Source organism: Trachinotus anak, unplaced genomic scaffold (genome assembly GCF_046630095.1).
Source record: "Trachinotus anak isolate AG129_WGS33_773 ecotype Australia unplaced genomic scaffold, CSIRO_AGI_Tana_v1 ptg000025l, whole genome shotgun sequence".
NCBI lineage: Eukaryota > Metazoa > Chordata > Actinopteri > Carangiformes > Carangidae > Trachinotus > Trachinotus anak.
Genome location: NW_027273876.1, coordinates 13,984,632 through 14,011,807, shown reverse-complemented (window position 1 = coordinate 14,011,807; position 27,176 = coordinate 13,984,632). Strand labels below are relative to the sequence as shown.

General features: G+C 42.1%; 5 protein-coding genes across 14 annotated transcripts in view; 3 read left to right on the top strand and 2 right to left on the bottom strand.

The window, feature by feature from the left end:
- Positions 1-101: 101 nt before the first annotated feature.
- On the top strand, positions 102-5,315 carry tepsin (TEPSIN adaptor related protein complex 4 accessory protein). Of its 2 annotated transcripts, none has more exons than XM_071463295.1 (13): positions 102-219; positions 561-633; positions 1,077-1,168; positions 1,301-1,394; positions 1,500-1,567; positions 1,661-1,742; positions 2,328-2,399; positions 2,494-2,682; positions 2,826-3,012; positions 3,292-3,405; positions 3,526-3,604; positions 3,698-3,832; positions 3,923-5,315. In XM_071463295.1, the coding sequence occupies exons 1-13, from the start codon at positions 181-183 to the stop codon at positions 4,583-4,585; spliced, it is 1,887 nt and encodes a 628-aa protein (XP_071319396.1). In that variant the 5' UTR covers positions 102-180; the 3' UTR covers positions 4,586-5,315. The 2 variants fall into 2 exon arrangements, with proteins under 2 accessions (XP_071319396.1, XP_071319395.1); XM_071463294.1 differs by having other exon boundaries at positions 2,491-2,682.
- Positions 5,316-5,574: 259 nt separating this feature from the next.
- LOC139609064 (protein VCF1) lies at positions 5,575-8,454 on the bottom strand. Its single transcript, XM_071463314.1, has 3 exons — positions 7,763-8,454; positions 7,231-7,336; positions 5,575-6,919 (listed from the first exon to the last, which is right to left on the bottom strand). Exons 1-3 carry the CDS (start codon positions 7,777-7,779, stop codon positions 6,662-6,664), a joined length of 381 nt encoding a protein of 126 aa, XP_071319415.1. The 5' UTR covers positions 7,780-8,454; the 3' UTR covers positions 5,575-6,661.
- A 3-nt stretch (positions 8,455-8,457) lies between these two features.
- LOC139609062 (archaemetzincin-2) lies at positions 8,458-13,502 on the top strand. Of its 2 annotated transcripts, none has more exons than XM_071463310.1 (7): positions 8,458-8,732; positions 9,550-9,838; positions 10,181-10,354; positions 10,502-10,630; positions 10,915-11,078; positions 11,244-11,420; positions 12,635-13,502. In XM_071463310.1, the coding sequence occupies exons 2-7, from the start codon at positions 9,550-9,552 to the stop codon at positions 12,800-12,802; spliced, it is 1,101 nt and encodes a 366-aa protein (XP_071319411.1). In that variant the 5' UTR covers positions 8,458-8,732; the 3' UTR covers positions 12,803-13,502. The 2 variants fall into 2 exon arrangements, with proteins under 2 accessions (XP_071319411.1, XP_071319412.1); XM_071463311.1 differs by lacking the exon at positions 8,458-8,732 and adding an exon at positions 8,871-8,942.
- LOC139609055 (monocarboxylate transporter 7-like) lies at positions 13,353-19,212 on the bottom strand. Of its 5 annotated transcripts, XR_011685146.1 has the most exons (7): positions 18,944-19,175; positions 16,631-16,870; positions 16,383-16,526; positions 16,134-16,262; positions 14,840-15,844; positions 13,869-14,359; positions 13,353-13,749 (listed from the first exon to the last, which is right to left on the bottom strand). XR_011685146.1 is itself a non-coding variant. In XM_071463298.1 (6 exons), the coding sequence occupies exons 2-6, from the start codon at positions 16,866-16,868 to the stop codon at positions 14,055-14,057; spliced, it is 1,551 nt and encodes a 516-aa protein (XP_071319399.1). In that variant the 5' UTR covers positions 16,869-16,870; positions 18,944-19,212; the 3' UTR covers positions 13,353-14,054. The 5 variants fall into 5 exon arrangements, 4 of the variants coding, with proteins under 4 accessions (XP_071319399.1, XP_071319400.1, XP_071319397.1 ...); XM_071463298.1 differs by having other exon boundaries at positions 13,353-14,359; positions 15,110-15,844; positions 18,944-19,212; XM_071463299.1 differs by having other exon boundaries at positions 13,353-14,359; positions 16,383-16,551; positions 18,944-19,199.
- Positions 17,579-27,176, top strand: part of arsg (arylsulfatase G) — a 14,307-nt gene continuing 4,709 nt past the window's right edge. The window contains exons 1-5 of one of the 4 annotated variants that reach the window (XM_071463303.1): positions 17,579-17,680; positions 20,565-20,798; positions 20,983-21,218; positions 22,215-22,329; positions 22,893-23,039. In XM_071463303.1, coding sequence (XP_071319404.1) covers positions 20,578-20,798; positions 20,983-21,218; positions 22,215-22,329; positions 22,893-23,039 — 719 coding nt within the window. In that variant the 5' untranslated portion in view covers positions 17,579-17,680; positions 20,565-20,577. Of the gene's footprint in view, positions 17,681-18,672; positions 18,804-19,458; positions 19,480-19,614; positions 19,778-20,564; positions 20,799-20,982; positions 21,219-22,214; positions 22,330-22,892; positions 23,040-27,176 lie in introns of those variants that run through there. The other 3 variants (XM_071463302.1, XM_071463300.1, XM_071463301.1) reach the window with 3 other exon arrangements.

Here is a 27,176-nt window from a genome sequence, read left to right as displayed (position 1 = left end):
ATATTCGGTGACGTGATTCGCTCATCTTCCTGCCAATCAAAGTGGGCGTCACCAGAACGCCAATAGACTTTAGGATTACTACTTGCTTTTCCGTGATTGGCTAGCTGTCACGTCGAGCCCCGCCTTCCCCTCGTAGCCTCAGGAGGAAGATGAGTAACCCGCAGCCAGGACTGCTAAATCATGGCAACATTTATGGAACGACTAGCTTTTCTTCAGAAAGTAAGTGCTATTTACAGTGGGTGCTCCTTGAGAAGATAATTAACAGCTGAAAGGGGCAGGTTGAGTAGCACGGAGCGTTAACGTGTCTGTTTAAATCCGTTAAGTTGTGCCATCTTTAGCTTGCTATTAGCCTGCTAGCTAACAACATGAAGAAATACATTTGGTAATAACAGCTTGTCATGTTTCACTGGATATGCCAGGCTGCTTCGTCAAAGTTTTAAATCTGAACAGAGCCTTGCAGCATTGGTTTGTGAGCTGTACGAATGTTATGGAAAATAAAAACTGACACAACATGTGTGATCTAGACGTCATTAGTTCATTATCTCTTCTACCAATTTAAGGTGCCCACTCTGATGAAAGCCACAGCAGATGATGAAAACCCCTGCCCCGGCTACCTTTTCCAAGAGATTGGAAGTATCCTTTGGCAGCTTCTATTGTGGTTTAGCCAGCAGCCCAGCCCCTGCTGGCCTCTGTCACCACTGAAGGCGGTGTAAATGCGACATGTGGTCCAGACCACACATGCAAATCAAATGCTGTAGCTGACAGCTGCTGAATGGATCCTGACATCGTCTATAATCTACCAAAACACTTAAGAGAAAGTTAAAGGGTAGTACTGTAAAGACTACTGTTTAAAGGGTTGAAATCCCTTCCTCAATTATATGTCACATAGCAAAGCTCAGTGACACATCTTCCTTTTTCATGTATAGCTTTGTAGAGCTCCCAAGTGGAGAATGGCAGTTCAACTCAAACTAACTAAACTAACTGCACCTGTTTGGTTAAAATAAGTGGATTGAAATGTATTGCCAAGATCAGATGCACTGTTTACGCTATGGTAATATCCTTAACCATCACACTAGAAATTTCCCATGAGTCTTCAGGTTGTGGTCAGTGTTTGTTGGAGTACCTTTTGGAGAGGTTGCAAGTCGAGTCCTGTCATGTCAAACTCAAGGTGAGACCAGTGTATTATCAAGTTTCTGTCTGTAAACTGATACTTCGATATGGAGCTGTGGCCACGATCCGTTCATGTTTGTCATTTTCCTTTAAGTAACTCAAAGTTACATTCCCGCTTCTGGCCTTTCAGGTGCTAAAGATCTTTGTCCACCTCTGCGGCCATGGTTCAAACCATTTCCTCACAGAACTTAGGAGGAACTCCACCTTCATCCAGCAAGCATCAGGTCAGACATTGGTGCTTTTAGCTCCATTTAACTCTCAGCATTCTGTGGCTGCTCCGTTGCCTGAATATTCACTTTGTTTGCTGCTGGGCATTTTTACTCTCCAAGTTTATAGTGGTCCACCTGATCCCATTCATGGCACAGCGTTATACCAGAAAGTGAGGAATACAGCACAGGTGAGACACAGGTTGTATTTCAACATCATGTCGATCTCATATGTGTCAGCTAGGAAGAAAACACACTCAATTTTAGACTTTTTCTGTTTGCAGGAAGTGGCCAGGTTGCTTTTCACGGATACAATTTCCATCAAAACCGGCATCTCCCCACTCAACCTCGCCCCCCCAACAATGGGTGAGCAATAAATACAGAACAGTAATCTATACGATGATGTAATTAATCAATAAATCGCATCATTGTGTAGCATTATATATCATTTTATGGAATCCAAAACCAGCATTAAATTTGTTTTCAATGTGAATGCACTAGAATAGCTTTAAAAAACAATTTAGGTTAAGTTTATATCACAAAACCTGCCAATAACTTAAAGTTCCTGCACACACTCACAGGTGTTTTCACTTATTCTGGCTAATTCGATAGAGATTAGATAGTTGGATACAGCTGTACAGGAAATTATGTGATGTCCAGAGAAGAGGGCCAGTTAGGCACAACAAGAGAAAACACCTGTGCAGCTGTTATATCATTTCAGAGACTGTAAATTTAATTAGAGATTTTGGAACCCATTCCTGTTGTCATATGTAACAATATTACGCGTCTTCTGGCCACTGATAGATGTGAACTCGGTTACCATGTAATGAACATATATTAGAGGAGCATGAGTGGCTATGTATGAATCATAGAGACGTCTTTAATCAGTTACATATAATACTCATTGTATTTTGTCATGGCACAATAGGTCTTTCGTGTCTTTCTGTCCAGGTATGGGCTCAGCAACTTCCCACAGGTCAGGAATGCAGGGCTTTGGATACAGTCCAGGGAAGCAGGGGACAGGTGAGTGATGCACACACACACACACACACACACACACACACACACTGCACACAAATGAAATCAAGCTTCTGTCTGTACCTGTGCCCCCCAGCAGGCAGTGACTCAATATTGGATAAGATCCAGAAAGCTGCAGAGGTAGTAGCCAGTGCTGTCCTTCCGCCAACTGAACACCAGGGCATCCGTCTCCATGACAACCATTACAGGGCCGTCGTGGCGCCGTCTGCACCCATTGAGGTGGCCGTGCCAGCGTGTGCCTATAACCTGCCCGCTCGCAGACCAAAAGGTCAGACACTGTTGGTGGATGGATGAATATAATGCTTCAATATCTAATATTTACAGTATGTCACAAACACAGTGTATGAGTCGCCGACAAGGTCACACTGCAGCATTCAGACTTCCACTTAAAATCGTGTGTCTGGACCACAGCAGTGACCCAGTGGTGCCCGGGTCAGGTAGGAGGCGGTTGGGAAGAGACCGACAGCGGCAACAGCTCCTCTCACAACTCTTCTCAGGACATCGCAGCCAACAGCAGAGCCTCTGTGGGCAGCAAGTCGGCCGGTACTGGGAGCCAATCGGGGGCCAGTAGAGAGAGCAGTGGGGACCTATCAGAACGGTCAGTGGCAGTGTCAGCCTGTTGAAGCTGTACCAAGGGATTTTTTTTTTTTTTCTTAGCTAAATCACACAGTGTTATTTGATAGACAGCGGATTTATCTTTGGGTGCCAGTGCAGTTTTCCTATGCCAGACTACAATAGCTTTTTACCAGTATTGTCACTTTTCTTGAACAACTAACTGAATGTTTTTTCTGTACAGTGTTAGTATAAAATAACGCACATATTCTCAAATTTTCCACGTTTATTGTCATGTCTCTGTCGTCCACTATCTGATCTCCAGGGTTGAAGCTCTGCAGTTGGGGGACTGTGGCCAGGAGATGGCGCTGATCAGCAGACTGACTGAAGGCTCCAGAGTTTTCCTGTCCAGAGAGGAGAGTCAGCACTTCATCAAAGAGTCAGTGCATCTAAAATCAGACGCCACCGTTTGGGATGAATTCTTTTATTCGTTTATTTCTCTGTTGTCTTTGCCTTTTAAATAAGTGACATCATTTGTGTTTTTTTCCTAATCGGTCAGGTGCTCCATTCTTAACTGTGAGGTGGTGGTGGAGTTGCTGTCAAGCAAGCTTCAGGATCCCTCAAACACTGTCAAGATGGTAACAATGAATAGGCTTCACTGATAACCCAGGTTTTCTTTATGATATTGTGAAATCCTAATGTACAAATCTTGTTTTCCTCCAAACTTGCAGCGGGCACTTTGTGCTGTCGCCTGCCTCATGACCTCTGACCTGCTTTCTCTCGAACAAATGTTTGGAGCTACACAAAGAAGGCTTCGCCAGCTGAGTGAGGGGCCCCCAGGACCTGTGGCAAACAAAGCCACCAAGGTAAGAGAAACAGAGAAAAAAAACTACACGTGGTGAAGACTGTCAGGACAGAACTAGAGAACACTTTTTCTTCTTATCTCCTCCTCACAGATCTTGCGACAATTTGAGGCTCTGATGGGTGGACCTTTGAACACTCCCAGGCAGGATACATCTAACAATAGCCACCAGGCAACAACTAATCAGCCTCCCACATCTACATACTCAGACCCTTTATTACGAAGCCAATCGGCTGACAGCACGAATCTCAGCCATTATCAACCCGACACTTCACCCTTAGGTGTCACCCAACTACCAAATCACACACCTTCCCCTTCTAGTCTGGCCTTGGCCCAGAGAGACTCTTCAGGGGAGCTGATGAATGATGATGATGATGATGAGGTGAAACATGCTCCCGTTCAACCAGAGCCAGTCAGGACTGCTGAGGTTACACTGGCTGTTGAAGATCCAGAACTTATCAGAAACAGAGGTTCCCCTCCTCCCTCTGAGCCCCAGAGTGAACAGCCCTGTCTGGGCAGATTGTCTCTGTTCAGTGGTATGGAGCTGGTGACCAAGGGGAGACCGTTGTGTGACAGGGAAAGAGAAACATCCCAGACAGAAACGGACACAATGGATGACGACTTAGAAGAGAATCCAGCTGTGCATAACTCTGACAATCCAGTGCATTCAGCTCCCCCTGGCACCTGTGAAACCAGTGAGAACGCTCCTTCTGACAGCAGCCAACCGGTATCGGCCTTCTCATTTCTCAAATTTTGACCAATGTTTTACAGCTGGAACTGTTCCACTTGAACCAATGATGTCATCATATGTATCCTTTTAGAAAATCTATTTAATTTTATAAACCAAGATCAGACCTGTAAGGTTTTACTGTATAGACAGAAGGTTTGCCATTATGATTGGGTTGTGTGTTCATATCTGTGTGGTGCCTCCGTGGAAGCCGTACTAAAGAGATTCAGGACTCCTGACTGTGGTCCTCGACTACGGTTGAATTTCTCAAAAGTATTTCACAAGTATGGTTGTCTTGAATTACAGGTTATAACTGCTGGTTGCTTTATCTCAGGATTTCTTTTAGGTAACAACTTTTACGCCTCTGCAGCACGCCCTGAACCTCTGAGGGAGAATCCCTTGATTTGTAATTTGCACTACAGTTGCTTTTCTTATGAACGAAAAAAAAAAAAAAACTACAAAGGAGAGTTGTCTTCCATATTTTTTGGTACTAAGCTATAATATCAGTGTTAATGTTATGAGTGTTAGTTTACTAAATTATTTATTATGTCTACCCTGTATTGACTCAAACATACCCACGAGAATGGTTGTAGAGTGCATGTCTATGATTAAAAAGCTAACGTGTGGAGAGCTAATGGGGAAATTAATTACTGAGATAGTCTGTGTGCATAACAAATGTTTGGAATTGTTTGATGAAACATCTGCCATCAACATAGTGCAACAGTCACTCATGTCACCAAATAAAAAGCTGATTATCTTATCTAACTCACCATTGTTATTTCACTCACGTACTGTACTGTGGTACAAACTACATGCTGATATGGTAATCCAACCTGCTGGTACCTACACCGAACACTCCTGTGTTTTGTTTCAGTGAATGCCAGCCATGCACTCGCACGTGCTGAACAACAATAAAACATGCTGTATTTTTGTTACAGCACTAACAACAACATAAAGGCTCATTTATGATGTGCTGAATTTAACAAATCTCTAAATTGTCTCAGTGACATGTTGCAGACTTCACTTTCAGAAACACTTTATTTCAATGTCAAATGATTTGGAACATTACATAAAATATGAATCACTATCACGCCTCTTATTTTATTTGCAACACAGTGTACTGGTCATATTAAACCATCCATAAACAAGTATGGCTGACAGGCATATGACACACTCATACACATGATGTGTTAAATGTTAAAGAAGTAAACACCTGGTTCTTAATTATTTTAGAGAGCCTTTTTTTTGAGAGCCTGTTTTGTTAGAAGCACTGTGCTGAGCATACTGCTGCCACAGCCGCAGACTCCAGTGCCTGCTCTCAGCTCTATAATTAGCCAGGGTCCAATCTGAGGTTGCATTTTGGTGGTGAGGCTCATGAAGAATCTCTGTTCCATTACCTTGAACCTACTGACCTGCCACACCTAAATATTCTAGAGTCATTTAAATAGAGAAAGTAACTGCAAAATACAGGTTGCTCTAACTTTATTCCTTTGGTTAGAGAAAACACATAAGGCCTAAAATGTTTTTTAAATTGATTGTTTTAATAATGCTCCTTGGGAGTGAATCTGTTGGCCTTCATCAACTTACTTTGTGAATGGGATAACGACAACTCCCACTTCACAGATACAAATGTCCGACTGACTTCCCCAGTCGAGAGTAAACAGAATGAGGAGTTATTGAGTAAAGTGCTTAGCTTTATTTAGTCTTGCAAGCACTTTGGATCATCATCATCACACTTTTCTTGTGATTAGCACCAATGAGAATGTCCACACATCAATGCACGCATGTAAAGAGAATGATACCTCTTTATAAAGTGCACAGGGTGCGTGCACACACACACTAACACACATACACATCAATACTGCACAGAAAACCACAGTGGCTGGGCCATGGAAAGGCGGATGTGCTTATGGTCTTGACAAATGGTACATGGCGAGGTGGGGATGAGCATTTGTGCCCAAAATCTGTAAACCTCCCCACACATCATCCCCTTCCCCCTGACCCGAGTGTGTCGCTTGAGGCTTTCAAGGAGGAGCCACCGTGCCAGTAGTGTCTGCACCGATGGGCGAGGGACAAAAGGTCAGGAGAGGGGGTCAAAGGTGACAGTCATGTCGAGCCTGGACGCCCTCTGGTCTGCAGACTACTGAAGTGCGCCTCCCTCAGGACTCTGTTGATGTAGTCGTAGGAGACACTGCTGCTGTTGCCATGGAAACCATGCTGCAAGGTGCTGGCAGAGTCTTCAGGCTTTGGGCTGAGGGAGTCCTGGCTGATGCAGTTGTTCTGGCTGTGTATGCATGGCCTGGTAGTGACCAATATTGCTCTCTCTGGACTACTGATCCCATTACTACTGTCACTGCTGGAAGACTGCAAACAGGGAACAGAGATGGGGTCTGAATAGCAGCCTCATGGATGGATGCAGAAGCTTTAAATAAAATGTTCAGAGCTTTTTCTGACAGTGGTGCATTGCATATGAATTGCAGAGTCACATATTTATATGCATGATGTCAGGTTGCTTGTTCTATCCACAAATATCAATGGACTCTACATTATACGCTCAAAGAGAGAGAATACAGAAAGATTTATCCTCTTCCAAAAGATGACTTTCGTTACAGAGTCAGGTCAAATCTGGGTAAATCTATGCATGCGTGATGGTCTAAAGATCAATTCAGTCTCACCTCTGAGTCCAAATCTGACACAAGCAGGCTGGGACCCCCTCCTGACCTCTTGGCCTGAGGACTCAGCTGTTGGTCCTCCTCACTGTCACAACTACGATGTCGCTTCCTGTGCAAAAGAAAAATGGAAGGAGGGATACTGTTAAGCACAGTGGACTGTAAAGAGATAGTGTGGCATAAACGATGTGGGGAGGGGAGAGAGATTGGGCGGAAAGAGACCAACAGACTAACAAAAAAAGAACATGAAGAGGATCCAAAAATAGCAACACACACTCAGGCAGTTATATGATCAGACATGTGGGACTCCCATTACAACATACTGATTAACATAACTGCAGTCTATGTAGAGCTTGAATATACAACATATGGATATATTGATACTGCACTGTTATACTGAACTGAGAAGCCTATTGTCGCCATATGATCTAGCAACGGTGATCCATTACAATTAAGCGATACAATGGTGAAATGTAATTTTATGGAATGATGGAACTGTAGAACTGACCAAGATGTGTGAAAATGGTTTTCGTGTTACCTGTTGTCAGTCAGCATTTCTGCAGTCTTGACGGATGGGGTCTTTTTTGGCAAAAGAGAAAGGTTGACACTCCTTTGGGGCCGGGTCGAGATGTCTTATTTTAAATCTTTGGCTGGGTTACAGCTCTACGACCATTTCGCAGAAACTCAGTATGGCAAGCTCCCTCTCATCTCATCAGGAAATCCAGGACGTGTGTGAGAGAGAGCTATCTTCAGCCGGCTTAAGCACAAACCTCAGCTGAGGGTTAGTTCAGCCCTGTTACTGTTCGGAGTCCAGTCCGCCCTGCCTACGCCTAGCTGGTACTACAAACTGCTCCTGGACGTCTGAAAGCTAACCTGCTAATTGCTAGGCATTCTCGTTTACGCAGTGAAATCTCGAGAAACTCCGGGCATGACAGCAAAGACAGCAGGCTAGCCTGCTAGCTGCTACCGTGCGACGTTATGTCGGCTACTTTAGCTAACTACTGCTGCAGTATGCTAACGGAAAGTTCTTCCGCTTTCGTATTCCGTCAACTCGCCGTTAATTGTGGTTAACTGTTGCCTGTACTTGATAGCAGTCAGACACAAGACACTATTTAAGTAGAGCTGAGAATTTTTGTCGCTGTCCGAAGTAAGTTTACCGATACTCCGATGTGGTTTGGTGTGCCATAGCAGCGGGCTTGTCTTTGCTGTTCGCCAGTGTTGCCTGAAGTGAAGAGCTCCGCCTCTCTGTTGACATGACGTCAAAGCGGAAACGGCTTCCGGTGTCAACAAAACGGTGAACCGCTTGCCCTCGCTTGACCATGTTATGCTCTTATTTTTATCCTTTTCCCACCACGAATAAGCTAATTACTTTGTCTTAAAAGAGAGGCTTTGACATGGTGTCGATGGCAGTCTCGTCCACTGTGAAACGGAAGGCAACCGGATGTTAGTAATTTCATGTAGCATTAGCATTAAGCTATATGTAAACAACATCTTCAGTGTCTGCCCAGGCAAGTTTTAACCATTTATCCACATACCGTACCAGACCGTACTGTCACACTGTCTGTACACATGCATGATCCTCCGGGTTCATTTTAATGGTTCGGAAATCATATACTCATACTTATGTAACAGTTGTAAGTCATTAGTTAGACCGATATTTGGGTTGCAAAATTGTGAGAAAAAAAAAAACCCTTCCACCATTAAGACTTTTCTAAACGGTAAGTCTATAAGAGTGGTCTCCTTAACGAATTAAAGAGTAAGTTAAAAAGATATATAGTCACACCCTGGCAACCCAAGAGTTCCTCTCATGAATGGCTTATAACTGAACTAAAAAACATTAATAAACGATTAATTAATCACAGATGACGCCATCAATTATGGCTTATAAAGTATAAGTGGTGCCTTATCAGAAAGGGGTGCCATGTATTCATATTATGTGTGTGAATTCACTGTTGCACTTTGGATCAGTATTAATATTTCCTCGTAGATTTAGCAATATAATACTATATAATAAATCAGTTTGTCGCAACTACTTCTGCTATTTTGATAGTTTGGAGAGAATAGTTTTAGAAGCTATTCGTACATTTTTGTTCAAATGTATACATTATTGGGCTTAGACAAAACCAAGACATTTAGTTTTCAGATTCAAATTACAATTTTTACAGCTCTTTTAAATACACTTTATAATAAGCATCAACAGACGGCTCTATGGGCCAGGTACTCGAACTGCAGTGTAAAACAACAATATGGGATAGCAAAACCATGTTGCAAATTTCACCTTGACTTCATCTATAACAATATTAATGGGGTATATCTCTGCTGCAGATGAAGGTGATCCAGCACTCTGCAAAGACACTACAAACAGCTTTGGTCTCTGATCAACAGGACTTGGCTAAACTTTACAGTAAGTACACAAAAGAAGAAAGGCGTCTTCTGGAGGGTGGATTTCACGCCGGGGAGCCGGGTTCCCTTTTCCAACCCATCACCGTGCACTCTGACTCAGACTGGATCCCCGCTCACCCTGAGGAGCCTCAAGACTTTCAGAGCTTCTACAGAGACCCTTACCGGAAGACTCCCAATGCAAGTCACAACACTATTTATATTCAAACCATAGGTAAGTATGTTTGTGTCTAATGGTGGTACTATCTCTGTTTTCCTCAGTCCAGTGGAGTGTGTTGCTGGGTTTGTGAAAAGAGATGATGAAAATAGATGGCCATTAGCACTGAACATAGAAAAGGGAATGTAAGCATGAGTATATTTACTGTTTCTCAGTGCCAGTAATAATACGCAACCCTTGACCATAGACATGATCTCAATGACCAACACATGGAAATAATTACATTCAAATTATATTGTGGGCTGTTTAGATGGGTGAGGCAAATACAGTGTTTTAGGACTGTATGTGCAGCAAGTCACATGGTTGCTTGTCCTTAATTCAATGCTATGTTTCTTGTAGGTTCCTTTGGGGAGGTGGGGGTCCAGACAGACCAGTATGTAGAGTCACTTAGACAGTATTGCCAGGCCTTCTTCTATGGACTTTCTGTCAAGTTGCTGCCAGCAGTTACTGTGTCTGAAACGGGATGTTCTTTCCGAGTTAACAGTAACTCACACAACCTTCAGATCCTCACTGGTATGTTATCTTGTTTGTTACTTCTCCCTTTTTTCTTTAACTGTGTCCCATGTAGAAATCTACAAGTGCTGGTGGTAAAATACAGTAATCCCTAACTCAGCTGTCCGTGATATTGCTTTGTCATTACGGTTTTCTCTTTAAATTTAGGTGACCTGCTACGATTTCTGGGTAACAGGAAACCAAAAGATGCCTTTTGCATTGTTGGTGTTACAATGATCGACCTGTACCCCAAAGACTCCTGGAACTTTGTCTTTGGACAGGCATCGCTCAGCATGGGTAAGATTTTACCACAAAGCCTTAAGTAAGAACCCCTCCACTGTATTTCAACATACTGTGAATCAGCTGTTAAAATACCCTGATGCGTCCAAGACAGACACACAATATCAAAGAAGAGAGAGTTGAGGGATATTTGAACCTGACATATATTCATGATCATCAGTACTGTCTCTTATTTTGTAATGCGGTCATAGTACCACTAGATGGTGCTAAAGTGAAATACATACAATCCAGGAGCGCGTTTGCTGCTTATATCCTGATAATTATGTCTGAACTATGCACAGGAATGGGTGTTTTCAGCTTTGCCAGGTATGATGACAACTTCTACAGCAGAAATTATGCAGGGAGGCTGAAGAAACGGCTTCAGCCGAAGCAGGGGGACTACTCTGTGTTTGATGGATATTACACTCCCCCCATCTCTAGCACTCTGCTGCTTCGATCATGCAAGGTTTCTAGCAAACATGCTCTTCCACTCACTCACTTTTGTCTGGTCTTGCCAAAGGTCATCCAACCCCCTGCTTTTACCAGTACTGCTGATTAAAACACTTCACTTTTCTGCTTGCTTTTATTGTGTTGTTATGAGAAAACCTTAATGGGAAATATTTCTTTGCAGACAATGACGCATGAGATTGGGCATATGTTTGGAATAAGGCATTGCCAGTGGTTGAACTGTGTCATGCAGGGCTCCAACCATCTAGAGGAGTCCGATCGTAGGCCTCTGGATTTCTGTCCCATCTGCCTCCGCAAGCTACAGGTTTCAGTTGGCTTCAAAATAGGTGAAAGATACAAGGTAAAAAAAAAACATTTTTAATAGAAAACGATGCAATATAACAAAGATGATGTGATAATACCATGTTCTTTAGTTTTATATAAGTCACTTTACAGTTCATATTATCTTGCAGTATAGTTTTGCTCAGGTCTCATAATGAAAACAGCATAATTATGTCCTAGTGAAGACGATACCATCATAACATTAACTGGCATAAATTCAACAGGAGATCATGTTTAATCTCACTCTGTAATACAAAGTAGACTCTGCAGGGCAGACTCAAAAGTAAAGCGCACACAGTTGTGATTTACTCTATACAAGAACAGTACAAGTTCATTTGGTTGTTTACTTGGTACTGGATCAAAGACTTTAGTCTAAGCATCACATGCCAAAGTAATCCTGATTTTCACAACCCACTTGATAGCAACATCTATGCTCTACACTGAGAATGTTCTTGGCTGCCTGACATGCCTGAGTTCACAGGAAGTCTTTAACGCAGGCTGAATTTTAACCTGAGTTTGCTCAGCTTGCAGATATTTCTCCCTAAATCTGACTCTTTCGCAATGACAGATTAATTTGTCACCCTGATTGTGTACATATTTCAGTTCCATACTTCACTCTGGTGGTGCAGTGGTTAGTGCTGTTGCCTCACAGCAAGAAGGTTCTTGGACCAGGTCTGGGATCTTTCAGTGTGGAGTTTGTATGTTCTCCCCATGTCTATGTGGGCTCCCTCTGGTAATCCGGCCTCCTCCCACAGTTATGCTTCCTCCCAAAGACATGCATGTTAGGTGTCTTGGGTGTACCCTGCCTTGCCCAATGTCTTGTCTGGGATTGGCTCAAGCCCCTCGTGACCCTGTATGGATAAGCGGTATAGATGATGGATGGATGGATGGATGTTATTAAGGCAATTTCAATACCCAGAAGCAGTTTGTTGCAACATGTTATCTTGTTTACAAAGAAGCTTGTGGTTTTTCTAAATCACAAGATAGAAGTCAAACTCCAGTCTAATGCAATAATGTAAGTACAGTCTACTCAAACTGGAAGCATTTCATGTGATCAGTCGCAGATGCAGATATAACAAACAAAGTCTTTATAAACTAGAGAAATTTAAAGACATTTCTCCGTACCTTGTGATCCAGGCTTACCAAAAGATCTGTTTACTAAATGCATAGACAATCTGATGCACTTGGTTTTTTTGAGTGAATTGAACGAATGAATGTTTATATGTTTATCAGGCCTTACTGCACTGGATGGAGGACGATCAGAGACAAACATCCAGACCAGAGGAGGCCTGTGCTCATCAGTCTGCACTCTACTTTCCCAAACCCACTGAAGCCTTTCATGCATCCAAACTTTGGCTCCGCAGGTGCCTGGACATACTGGAAAAAAAAGATAAACTGTAGTATTTTCCTGTAGACCTGGATAAGATCTGGAGATAACAGAGAAGAATGGGACGTTAAAATGCACTTAGCTCTAAACTTTTCACACATACCATTCAGAGGGGCCACAGGGCACACTCCTTACATTTTGCCTCACAGGTAAAGTAATTACCCAAAGTAATGTACAGTAAGCAGAGACTCCTCATATTGACACCATCAAGTATATATTGAGTTGGATTGATTAAAAAATGTTAGCAAGCACCTGTGGTTCCACACTGAATGAAAAAATGGGTTCAGTCTAATATCTTGTTTATTCTATCAGCATGGGATGAACTGGGTTGGGACACTTCTCATCCACTCTTGTACACATTTGTTCCAAATAAGTAACTTTGTCGTCCAGCTTTCTCTTTGAGTTTTTGAGTTCTGAGGTTTATGTATTTGAATATTTGGAATAGCGACTATAAAAATGATTGTAGTGTGTCAGATCTTCATTGTATTTTGCAGTGAAAAGCATTTTGAACAGTTGAGGTAAAAGGTAAGGTAAGAGTTTACAAAAAGAAACTACTACACATAATTCACAGGTTCAAATCACTTTGTTTCTTTATTGTGATTGAACATTTTTTCACTACAAAAATAGTTTGAGTCTGACGTCTCATATCGCATTGACAGTGCATTGTCAGCTTGGTGACAGTTTGATCAAAAATAAAGTTTTAATCACAAACTCCTGAGCTTTCTGCATTTTCTATAACAGTTGTTACAGAATCTGTGCAATTTATTGTTCTTGCAGCTACATTTGGTTCACAGTTTTTCTGGCTATCATTACAGTATTGATCACCAGTAGGTAATTAGTTCATCAGTGTTAAATCAGTGCATCTTCTCTCTGGGATATCTAAAGGCACCTCCACTGAGACACTGTGTCACTCATGGTGCATTCTGAACAGGTCCATATCTTCCAGCAATGTTTCTTCCAACTGTTTGTTAAAATAAGATGATATCAAAAGTTAGTCACTCATTTTAATTTCAACAGTTCTGACTGGTAAAAAAAACATTGTTTGGTACATTGGGAACGTAAGGCATGAGTTCTACATACATATTGTGATCGGAAGGTTCTCAAGATTGCTCTCAGACACCAGATCTACAGAGGCGTATGTTAAACACTTTGGTCTTCTTCGTTGTTTTCGTGTCACTTCAGCACTCTGGCAGCAGTAGCCCTTCGGGAGCCTTTTAACCCCTGTATGGCTTGACCCTTTTATTACTCTTATCCTATGTTATCAGCTCAAGCGAAACGTATAACCTCCTGGACGTCTGTTGTGGCTCCCGCATGGTTGTGGTTCAAGTTGACTTCTGCTTCAGAGCATGCATTATGACTGTCAGTTTCCTCTAGTTTACGCTCTCCACTCTGTTCTTCTGAGTCCTCTTTCCTTTCATGAATGTCCTCAGGTGGTTTTGAATTTCTCTTTCTGCAGAGTAATCCTTTCTTAGCAGGTTTTACCATACCGAGGAACAGGGCACTCAGAGCCATGCCAACTGCACAGGAGTAGAAGGCTGATCCGTAGTTCTGGGTCACATCTACCAGCACGCCTGGGGATAGAGGAGAATTAAAAGGTACTCAAACGATGTTATAAATCAAGTTTAGGTTATTTGTCATGAGTGGATAATACTCAACAGCTGTTGTCTCAGACTCTTTAGGGAGCTCTTTAAAGTATGAGAAAATAACTTGGAGACAACACCAAAAGCCTGCATTGCAAACTCGAGGATCGGAATTTGCAAGATATAGACATTTATTTGGCAAGGAGTGGCTCCAGTGGATTCAGAGTTTAGCCCATAGCCAGTAGTCATAGGACTACAAATCAAGGCATCTTGTGCTCTGCTGCACCAATTTCAACCGTTCTGTTTGAATCTTGTCTCTCGAACTTTACAGAAATGCAATACTGAAATGATGGAGTATCACTTAAAAGTCATTGTCTGCATGACTTTCTGTCTTTCAGCTTAGATTGTGCAGTATGCTCACTGTAACTCAATAAATTTCTAGTAAACTTTTGATTAAAACATAACGCTTACCTCCAAGTGGGGGTCCAGCCAGCCCAGCAAAGCTATGTATGAAAACGTAGACACCAGCAGCCGAGGACATCTTATCTATGCCCACCACATCATCCTCAGCCAGCATGGGGATGTGGGTGCATGCTATCGTCCCTAAGAAGAAGCCATACAAAACGCAGCACACAGCCAGGCCATAGAACTCCGTGACCAAAGTAAATCCCACCAGATCCGCAGTCACTGTGATTACACATGCCAGCAGAACAAGCAGCTTCCTCTTCCTGAACTGCTTACGTGTCAGAATCCATCCAATGGAGAATCGGCCTAAGATTTCAGCCACGGCCATGGTGGACAGCATGTAGGTGGCACGGTCCCGCTCCACGCCTCGACTCACACTCAGCTCGATGATGTAGAGTTGAGGGGCAAAGAAGCCGAGTGTGGCAAACAGCCCGAACAGAGAGTAGAAAATGAAGCTGCACTCTCTGAGGATGGAGAAATCCAGAAGTTTTGAATTCTTCGCCCTTTCATCACCCAATTTATTGCCCTCATCTTTCCCTCCTTGTTTCTCTGTGTCTTTGTTCTTCTTCTTCTCCTCAGTTCCAGGCTCTTTAATCCATGCCTTACTGCTTTCTACACATTTCTGCTCCGTCTCTGAACTTGCTTCTTTGTACAGTAAAGTCCTCTCCTCTGGGTTGCTGTCATCTGTGTCCTTTAGAGACTGGACACCAGAGTCTCCAGTGCTCACCGCGCCTCTGGTTAGCTCATTGTCCAGACTGCACGAGGTATTTAGTGCATGTGAGGTCTTGTTCGTCATAGAGTCCTTTGGATTTATATCCTCTCCATTCTCCTGTGCACTGAGGACATCCAGTTCTTTTGGGGGTGATGTGTCAGTCTCTGTCTCGTGGGATGCTCTGGGTTTTATAATGATTGGTCGAAGCAGAGCACCACAGACGATGATGGTGCTTTGCAAAGCTCCTATCACTGCCATTGTATGTCGCCATCCAATATGATTCCTCAGTGCAGAAAAGGCTTAGAGTCAAGAGGAGATATTCAGTGAGTTTTCATCAATAAAACTGCATATGGGACATTAACTATGAAGTGAACTATGAGATCTGACTTGTATATAGGCTGCTATGGAAATGGACATTAAAGAAAACAATGGACATGACAAAATTACCAGATTTATCCTTTAAGATCAAGCTCAAAACTTACTCCTCATCCTTCACCTGAAAAACGCCCATCAAAATGCAGTTTTCCTGCACCCTAACCTCACACTTTTCTTCTCCAAATGTGTGCATACAGAAACTCTTGCACTCACCTGGTGCCAGAGCAAACATGGACAGGGATTCTCCTGTGGATGCCACAGCTGTGACCAGAGACCGTCGATGTGTGAAGTATTGGGAAAGGATGGTCACAGTGGGCAGGAAGGTCAGACAGTAGCCCAGACCTGCGCAGTGGAAAAGATGCGAGTTCTTAAGATCTAATTCAGCAAGACAAGCTGGAAAAAACGAATTCGATGAATAATTGCACGTGCATGTGATCTTCAAAAAAGAAAGCAATTCAATACCTGCAACTAATCCATAGGTGATGTACATTTGATTGATGGAGCTGGTAAAGCTGGTGGCAATGGTGCCCGCGGAAATAAGCAATCCTCCAATCATGACGACAAGTTGGAACCCAAAGCGGTTAGTCATCACGGAGGAGAGAGGCGCTGAGGACCAATGGTGAACAAACTGCTGTTTAGAGTAGATAATGGTACAGAAATTCTCACAACTACTTTTTGCAGGGTTGCTCCCACTTATCAGCTGGACTCACCATTGAAGGTCATGACAAACACGCAGATGGAAACAATCCAGGAGACTCGACTGTTGGTCTCTCCAAATTCCTCCATCAGGTCCTGGAGGAAGATGCCAAAGCTCTTGATGGTGCCATAAGTAAAAACCTCCACCAAGAAGAAGGCCACAGCCACCACCCATCCCCAGCCTCCATCAGGGGCCTCTGGGTACACATTCGGCCCCAGGAAACGCGGTCTCCTGGCTCCACACAGTGCCATGACTGCAAAAAAAAAAAGAAAAGAAAATGGTAGTTTTGTAGACTGGAAAAGTGGTCATGAGTTTAAAAAAGTGAAACACTAGTTGACCGGCTTGAGAAAAAAAAACAAAACACAAAATATACGGGCAAAAAGTCCAGTAGCTGTGAATCTATTAAGTCATGCAGTGTGTTATTGTAGAGGCCCATCACAAAGTGAGAACGTGCTCTGCATGTGGATTAGCTCACATGAGGTCTCCCAGTGAGTAGCTTCAAATCAAAACAATATTTATGTTTCACTTACATAAACAGAACATGTATTTTAAAGACACATGTGAACACATGTATAATCTTAAAGAGGCTGCAGTGGTGCGAGCTCAGCTACATTAGTAACTTTTAAGAAGAAATATCGAGTTATTAACCTCAGCTCAAGTCAAACTAAGCTAATACACAGTCAGCGGCTCTGACCTGTGCAGTCTGCAGCCCACAAGTCAGCTTCAAGTTTACCAGTTCACTCGGTGCCTTAAGGTTTTAAGCTGCTCCTCTTCTCATCACGGACAATGCAGGTTAGACGTGGTAAACGTGCTCCTAGTCTTCAGTTAAAGAAAAATACTGTCTTGATAACTACCGGCTCCTCCGGTAGATGGGCGGCAGATATTGTGCTGATTTGATCTTACTTCCCCTCTAATATCCCTCTTTTCTTGGCAGCTAGCCTTTTAAATGCAGCGGTCCTGAGCATCATTACCAGGCTGCTGTTTAATGTACAAACACTGTCAGTAATGTAACCAAAGATAGTTAGGAGGAAAAAGCAGCCAAAGTTCAGCCCCTCTGCACAAGGTAGGACCTGCTCATTAATTACAGCAATTGTTTTATTAACAGTTTATCTCTGTCAGCTCTTTTGCTTTAGAGTCTTTTCAGTAATCTAGTTAACCAGATAACACAAACTGTGCAGTTTGCGCTTACACTTTTTCTTCTGCATAACCGATGCTTACTGAAACATAACGTGGTGTTTTTACTGATCTGTCATAGTCTGATACATTGAAGTCGTACCAAAGTTAAGAATGAATCGCTTCTACATGTTTTACATAATATATACATTACACATACACCTACACACACACACACACACACACACATAACTTTAAATCACATTGGGTTTTTTTTTTTACCTCTTTCCCATGTGCAACACTGTTTGGGGCAATGAACCATCATTTCTACACCTGAATAGCTGATTGATTTGATGTATAACCGCCCAAGTGGCTCAACTCACCGAGGTTTGTTTTCATTACCTACAGTGTATTTTGTTTGACTCCAGACTTAGAAACATATTGTGTACCATTTCTCCCAGTTTTGTAAAATTTCACAATAGATGATGGTTTTCATACCAGCTGTACTTGTATACTAAGCATCCTTTAAATCCCTTATTTCAGCCATATATATATATATGTATATGTATATATACAGAGAGAGATACTGGATGAACAATAAATTATATGGAGTAAATATTTACTCTGGAGTTGCTGCTCCTGGCTGTTGAAATTAGTTCTTGTTTGAATTGGCTTTACAGTCAGTTTCTTTCAGGTGTTTCTAATTGTTTTTTTTTTAACCTGTTTATTGTTGGAGTAGCCACAATAAATAAATAAATAAATAAATAAATAAATAAAAACGATTTAAAGAGGTTGCATTGAGACCAAGTATTATCACAGTACAGGGTAAACCCATAAACCCATGTTTTTGTTTTTTTTTTAACGTAACCGGGTAGCAGTCAGTTAAATTTAAGCAGGATGTTAAGTTTTAAAATGGACGTGATGTTTTTTTTTCTCATTAAGAGGGATGGGAGGGAGCGGTGATATTTCTCCGGAGCCATACGGTCCGTCCTCACGGCTGACGCAACGCCACCGGGCCGACGGCGGCTCACATGGTTCATTTTGCCGCTTCGGTAGCCGCTCACAAACGCCTCGTGAGTACTCTGTCCGCCCGTTTTAGCCCCATGTTCAGTGAAAGGCGTGTTGGATGCAGGTCTTGCCGAAACAGGACTTTAACTACAACAATTACACTCACTGATAATGAAATAATTGGCATGTTAGTAGCGGGGCTCACCTGTGTGAAGCTAGCTTCAGACGGATCCTTTCTTCGCTCCACTCTTGCGCATGTGTTCCCGTCCGTGTCGTTAGTACTGCCCGATACAAGCTGGCTTTCATGACCCCCCCTCTCCCTCCTCCTAACATACACACACACACACACAAAGGGGGGAAGAGGAGTAAGTGGGATCTGGTTACAGCCAGTCCTCCCCCTATATCCGTCTGCATATTCCTCACAAGCCCCTTTAACTGTGGGGGGAGTCTGGGTTCATGTGTGTGTGGGTGTCGGAGAGAGGGAGTTTGTATATTCAAGCCGAATAATAAATAGTAATAATTATAATAATAATTATTATTATTATTATTAATTGTCTAAACATTTATCAAAATGTTGCAGTTTCTCCACATTCAGAATTTGTGTCATTTGTGTTAATGAAAGGCTGCTCCTCCGGTCAGTTATTGCACTGTGTGTTTTGCTTTGTCTTTTCCCTTTTCCCAGTAATCCCAGATATGTTCTGTAGTTTCTTCTCCTTGGACTCCATGTAGACCCGAGATGATGTGAGTGCATGCTGGGATGGTCGCCCATAGTTCTGCTGTGATGCAGAGACATTTTTATCAGGACACTGTTCACCAATTCAACAAACTCCACCATCTCCCAGCACCTCGATATGCCAACACAGTCTGGTGAAATGACACTCGCCCCTGTCACATCTAATGGGACCATCAATTTGCATAAACTCCTGATAAATTATTAACTTTTATGTGTTCTCTTCAGCTGTGAATGCTGTTGAGTTTGATCAATATTTAGACTTGATGAGTTGGTTGGGAATCTGAAACCACGTCTCTCGTTTATAAGGTATTTAAGTAATTTGACTTACTACTGAAAGGATTCTACATGATTTCCGTAACATGCATTTTGAGTTGTGTGGTCACTTTATTCTGTCTGGGGCTGCTTGGTGGAAAAACTCTGCATTGTGTTGTGCATTTCTCCCACAGAAACCTCCAATGTTCACTTCAGGCTCTGGTGTCGTTTAGCACTAAGGAGATTATTCTGGCCTCAAACTGTGTAACAAAATAACAGACTCCCCTTTCTGGAGGTTGATCGTACTAATTATTAATACTGTCAGTATCTGGTGTTAGCTGCAGCTCACGCTCCGAATAATATATTTTTTAATAAAAGAGATTGTGTCTTCATAGACTTAAAAAAGTATGGCATGTGTGCATACACATACAAGTGTACAGAAAGGTAAACAATTTGCACTGCTGGTCCAAAAATACAACATTTACCTCATCATTGTCCTTATGTATAAACAGCATTACAGTTAGAGCTGGTTGGTGAGATAAATAGCTATTGCTGTTCAACATTGTGTGACATAATTTGGTTAGAGTTGCAAACAACCTTTACCCTCAAATACCCTAAAATTGATCCCTTCCTTTGATGCCTGTAAATACTGATAGTGAGCTGAGAAATCAATCGGACACGTTTCACAGTTAGTTTGTTTTAGTTGACAGGGTTTCCCTTACTCACTGTCATAACTTCATTTAATTTTGATGACTTTCGCATTGCATCTTGTATGTATTGGATACAGTCACAGTGTGTTTGTACAGCGTGACCTAAATGCATCCTATGTGATACTTGCCAGGTTTCGATCCAAAATGGCTTTCACCCCGTTTCTTCTGACCGGGATGCTGCTGTGTGGACTGCTGTTCCACATGATGTCTCAACATGGAGCCAGGGTTGAGAATGGCAATCAGAGGCCCAATTTTATCATCATACTGGCTGATGATATAGGCTGGGGTGACCTGGATGCTAACCAGCCAGGAGAGAAGACAAACAACACACCTTACCTCAACCTGATGGCAGAGCAAGGACTAAAGTAGAGAATTTGTTAAATATCACACCTGATGCTTTACATACCACTAAATTCCATGTCAAATAGTGTGTTCTGTGTAAGAAAGGATTACGTATGAATAACAAGATATTTTATGTACTGTATCCTCCTGTCAACAAGGTAGAGTGTCATTTCTCCACAAAAGTAAAAGTATTGCTCTTTTTTCTAGATTAACAGACTTCCATTCCCCAGCCTCAACCTGCTCCCCATCCCGTGCTGCCATCCTGACAGGCCGCTACGGCCTAAGAAATGGGGTGACGCACAACTTTGCAGTAGGCTCTGTGGCAGGTCTGCCTGTCTCTGAAGTTACATTGCCCCAGCTACTACAGGAGGCGGGATATTACACCGCCATGATCGGGAAATGGCATTTGGGCCACAACGGACCATATGGTCCAACTAGCAGAGGTAAGTGGGAGCTTGAGTCTGTCTGGACCCAACTGAACATTACAGCCACAGATCAGGAAGGAATTTTCGCAAAGAGGTTTGTGAATTTTGGTTAAACTTTGTTCAAACACTGCAGAAGGAAAGAAAAAATTCCTGCCTCTTTTCAAGCAAAAGCGTAAAGATAGAGATTGGTTTCGGGTATGAACATTTCGTCCCTGTTCAGGAATGGAGAATTAAAAAAAACAAACAAAATCAATTTAACAGTGGCCTGCTGCTTCTGTTGCCTCACTATCCTTTGGGAGGAAGGTCAAATTTAAATAAGAAATAATCAGTAAAAGAAAAATTGCTGATTCAAATACGGTCAAGCATTTGATTACATTAATCAGCTGAAGGATGTACATGATACATTAAAACTGAGATAAGAGCTAACACACACTTGCACATACTTAATTGTCACAGTATCTTTCCAGTTCAGGGCTGTGGTGTCAGTCGGTCTTTCCAGACTTTTCCAGCCACATTGAGTCCATCGGTCTCACTGCAGGGAACAGACAAAACAGGGCAAAATAATCAACTCCCTGCAGCTCTCTCATGTGACAACGCTGTGATCGTGCAGGGTTGTGTGAAGCCCAGGGCATGTGCACTGTGCCTTCCGAGTGAAAATAATTTCCTCAGATGCTGTTTTGCAAAGACTCAGTTCCAGACTGATATCCCCATCCTTTCAAATTGAACTGTACCTTATGACTGGAGTCGGATCTATCACTGTTATGGCTGCTGTCATGCAGCTGTGGTGAATTCTGTATTTGTTACTGCAGCTTATGTATTCTGATAACTTTTTATTCAGTTTCAGTGTAACAAAATACTTGATATATCATGAGTGAGCATCACGTCAAGGCGCACATGTTTGCCGTAACTGGAAATCTGATCAAAAAGCCTGTGGGATATAGGGGGTTAATAATTAACAATATGCAGTACTGGATGTATTATGTTTACATTGTATTTTCTTTGTCTCCTGGACAGGCTTTGACTACTACTTAGGTATCCCATACAGTAATGACATGGGCTGTACTGACATACCAGGATATAACCTGCCCCAGTGCCTCCCTTGTGACACACCTGGACCTCAGGTATTCAGGTGTGGCTCTGTGCTTCTACCTTGAAAAAACAGAACTTTTTCTCTAGACCAATGTTCAAATACATACTTCTTTCTACATGTTTGAGGTGATGCAGAAACTGGAGACATTTCTCAAATAATCAAGACCGTGTGCATGAAATTTTCGTGTTTGTTTGTGTATTCGAAAACTAATTTGACAAGTAATGGTTGACATTTAAATTCACTGCTTACCCCTGTCCGTCCTGGTGCTGATTTCTTTTCACTTTCCAAGATCATGCAAAATTGAAAACTAATTGTAGAACACGAAAGTCTGATGTCTAAGGAAAAACCTAGGATGGTGAGCGCACAGGTAGAATTTTTGTGTATGGAGAGCCATAACAAGTTTCCAACTTACCAAACACAAACAGACTTGCCACCCAACCTATCAAATGAGTATCAGTTACTTCTGTTCTGATTCAACTACACTCTAAATCCCTACACCTACCTAAGTAATTCCAAACCCTTTAACCACTTAGCAGCCTTGATTACAAGTGATTTATTTAGATACCATTATGTTATTATGCTCTATTGTTCTTTTGTTGTAGGTTGAAGAGGAGTGCACATGAAGGCTGTTATTCCAAAGTAGGCCTTCCTCTGATTGAAAACGGCAGTGTCGTGGAGCAGCCGCTCAACCTGTGGACACTAACACAACAGTACAAATCTGCTGCAACCAGGATTATGCACAATGCAAGGTACAATACAGCTGCAAAGATACATACAGTATAAAAATAAATTCATATTTTTGTTCAAATACTGTTCTGTTTTATAGCAGATTTGAATTTGACATCGTCCTTCCCATGCTTCCTCCTCAACAGACACAGAGGGGTGTGTGTGTTTGTGTTGAGTCATGAATATGAACGGTCATGTGATCATATAACTATTATATACACTACCGTTCAAAAGTTTGGGGTCACTTAGAAATGTCCTTATTTTTGAAATAAAAGCACTGTTTTTTCAATGAAGATAACATTAAACTAATCAGAAATACACTCTATACATTGTTATTGTGGTAGATGACTATTCTAGCTGCAAACGTCTGGTTTTTAATGCAATATCTACATAGGTGTATAGAGGCCCATTGCCAGCAACCGTCACTCCAGTGTTCTAATGGTACATTGTGTTTGCTAATTGCGTTGGAAGGCTAATGGATGATTAGAAAACCCGTGAAAACCCTTGTGCAATTATGTTAGCACAGCTGAAAACAGTTTTGCTGGTTAGAGAAGCTATAAAACTGACCTTCCTTTGAGCTAGTTGAGAATCTGGAGCATCACATTTGTGGGTTCGATTAAACTCTCAAAATGGCCAGAAAAAGAGAACTTTCATGTGAAACTCGACAGTCTATTCTTGTTCTTAGAAATTGCCAAGAAACTGAAGATTTCCTACAACAGTGTGTACTACTCCCTTCAGAGAACAGCACAAACAGGCTCTAACCAGAGTAGAAAGAGAAGTGGGAGGCCCCGCTGCACAACTGAGCAAGAAGACAAGTACATTAGAGTCTCTAGTTTGAGAAATAGACGCCTCACAGGTCCTCAACTGGCAGCTTCATTAAATAGTACCCGCAAAACGCCAGTGTCAACGTCTACAGTGAAGAGGCGACTCCGGGATGCTGGCCTTCAGGGCAGAGTGGCAAAGAAAAAGTCATATCTGAGACTGGCCAATAAAAGGAAAAGATTAATATGGGCGAAAGAACACAGACATTGGACAAAGGAAGATTGGAAAAAAGTGTTATGGACAGGCGAATTGAAGTTTGAGGTGTTTGGATCACACAGAAGAACATTTGTGAGACGCAGAACAACTGAAAAGATGCTGGAAAAGTGCCCGATGCCATCTGTCAAGCATGGTGGAGGTGATGTGATGGTCTGGGGTTGCTTTGGTGCTGGTAAAGTGGGAGATTTGTACAAGGTAAAAGGGATTTTGAATAAGGAAGGCTATCACTCCATTTTGCAACACCATGCCATACCCTGTGGACAGCGCTTGATTGGAGCCAATTTCCTCCTACAACAGGACAATGACCCAAAGCACATCTCCAAATTATGCAAGAACTATTTAGGGAAGAGGCAGGTAGCTGGTATTCTATCTGTAATGGAGTGGCCAGCGCTTTCACCAGATCTCAACCCCATTGAGCTGTTGTGGGAGCAGCTTGACCGTATAGTACGCAAGACGTGCCCATCAAGCCAATCCAACTTGTGGGAGGGGCTTCTGGAAGCGTGGGGTGAAATTTCTCCACATTACCTCAACAAATTAACAGCTAGAATGCCAAAGGTCTGCAATGCTGTAATTGCTGCAAATGGAGCATTCTTTGACGAAAGCAAAGTTTGAAGGAGAAAATTATTATTTCAAATAAAAATCATTATTTCTAACCTTGTCAATGTCTTGACTATATTTTCTATTCATTTTGCAACTCATTTGATAAATAAAAGTGTGAGTTTTCATGGAAAACACAAAATTGTCTGGGTGACCCCAAACTTTTGAATGGTAGTGTAAATATAAACATAAATATAATAGTACCTACATATATGTTCATACAATGATATTGTGAATTGCAAAGTTGCACTGATTCAGTTTCTTCTTTTGAAATTAAAAAACACCATGCAAGATGTAAATGTTTACCATAAGAACACAACAGTGTATTACATGTTGCCAGGCTGCTGCAGGACAAATACACTGTGAAGGAATATGTTTAAAAGCTGTGGGGCATGAACACAGCTTTTACTGAGCCTAGTTGTGCAACCTTTGTGTAAGCTCCTCTGTCTGGCGCTTGTGTTGCTCACTGACTCAGCAGCCGGCGAAACCTGGTCTGTCAAGTGTGTCTGCTTCTCCCTCTGCAGAGAATGTGTTTGAGGTTGAAACTTGAGAGCTCAACTCTAGTATGATCCAGAAGAGACTCCTGAGTTAGTGCAACATGTTTGTCAATAGGCCGACTCCCAAACACACTGTGGTGAATTTCAACATGTTTCACTGTACTGTTGTTTCATATGTTAAGGAGAAACCTGATCATGGCAGGGCCAAGTGAACTTTATTTTGGAGGCTATAATAGTGCAAGTAAAAGTCAAGGTCTGTATCCCCCATGCTCGTGTCTCATACTCCATTAACTTGTACACCATAATAATAAAGATAGTCTAGTCTGTTATTGTTTCTATGCAGTAGTAGACCTATATTCTCAGTCCATACCCCCTGAGTTTAACACTGTTTGGAATCCAGGTGTTTTTGGCAGTGTCCAGCTGTTCTGTGCAATGTCTCATCATGTTAGAATATTACCTGGAGACACACTCACACTGTGGTTCATTTGGGGGAACATGAGGAGGTAAATCAGCAGCAGGCACTTACATTTGTATCCACCTGTGGTTCATTGCCTTTCAAATGCATGTGTATGACCACAGGCTGGGAAATGATCAAGTGCTGCAGTCCACAAAGCAGAGCACATCTAGAGTTTGGCCACCCACCTGTGTGTCCTCCATGTTTATCATAAGGAAGTAATATGTCAATAAGTCCCAGTGATAACTTTCTTGCATGTGTTTTTAATGGTGTTTAATGTTAAAGTTCTGTGACTGAAGTTGGTATCAGTCTTTTCATTGGATTTGTTAATAGAATCCTATATTTCTAATAAGAGGAAAATCTACTAATGTCCAATACCATAGCCCTACACCATGTACTGCCTTTGTGAAACCTTAGTTTATGAGTTTCCGGTTTAGTGTGTGAGTGAGTTGTCGATTTTGCTATAATTTGTGGCGTCAAACTAATATTGAAAATATTTAATTAACTTCCCAAAACTAAATACACACTTCCATCAATACAAACATGCTGATTCACCGTAATTACTCTGTCTGTTGATATTCCAGACAGAAGATATGAGCTTTGTTAATTTGCCTACGTGGAGGTGTGAATGCTGGTAGTAGTACAGCACAGAAACTGTGTGCATGTGTGTGTGTGTGTGTGTGTGTGTGTGAGAGAGACTGTGTGAGTGTGTTTGTGTTGGAGCAGCTGGAGGAGCTGGCGAACCCTGCTGTTTGCAGCTGTGTGTGAAAGGCAACATGCCTTGATGCTATAGCACAGGGTCATGTGAACCAGTGCAGTAGTTGTCAGTCATGTGTCTGTCAAGGCTTTTATTCAGTGAAGCAGTTTAAATTGACTAATCCTGTTTCCCAGATGTGTCAGAGAGCTGGAAAATCTACATTCCTACAAAGAAAAATGAAATGACAGCATTCACTTTAAAGGACCAGGGTGTAGGATCTGGTGGGATCTCCTACACTCTTGGAAAAGGGGGCGGGGGTATTCAGTTGGTTGCAACCTGCAATCTCACCACCACTAAATCCACTGAAAATACACTGGTCCTTTTCAAGTAGAAAACCTGCTCCAGTGTGGACATTCGTACCCTATAAATGCCACACAAAATCTACTTCAATATACTTCAGTTTTATGTTTTATATAACAGTATTTCATGTTAGCAAATCTGGGGAAACAGTGTTGTTAAAAATCATTGGCAGAATTTCATGCTTTCTGCTTTTTTTTTTCTACGCTTGACTGTGAGTGGACATGTGGTGATCCTGATGTAGAAGCTGGGTTGTTGTAGTTCCTGTTGAACAGGCTTTTGTCACAGCAGACATGGTGATGTCATGGTAACAGGAAAAGCACAGCTGTAACTAATAACACTGATAATGGCTGCTTTCCATTATGGTGTTTATCTCCAGGATAAATGTAATGTTATTATAAGAATGTTATTCCTTATGTTGCTGTGACAGGACAAAATGTCTCAAAGAAATCTGCACTGTGGGGATGATGGTGGTGTATGTTTGGAAACTAGTGCGTGAGTGGATACTTTGTGAATCAAG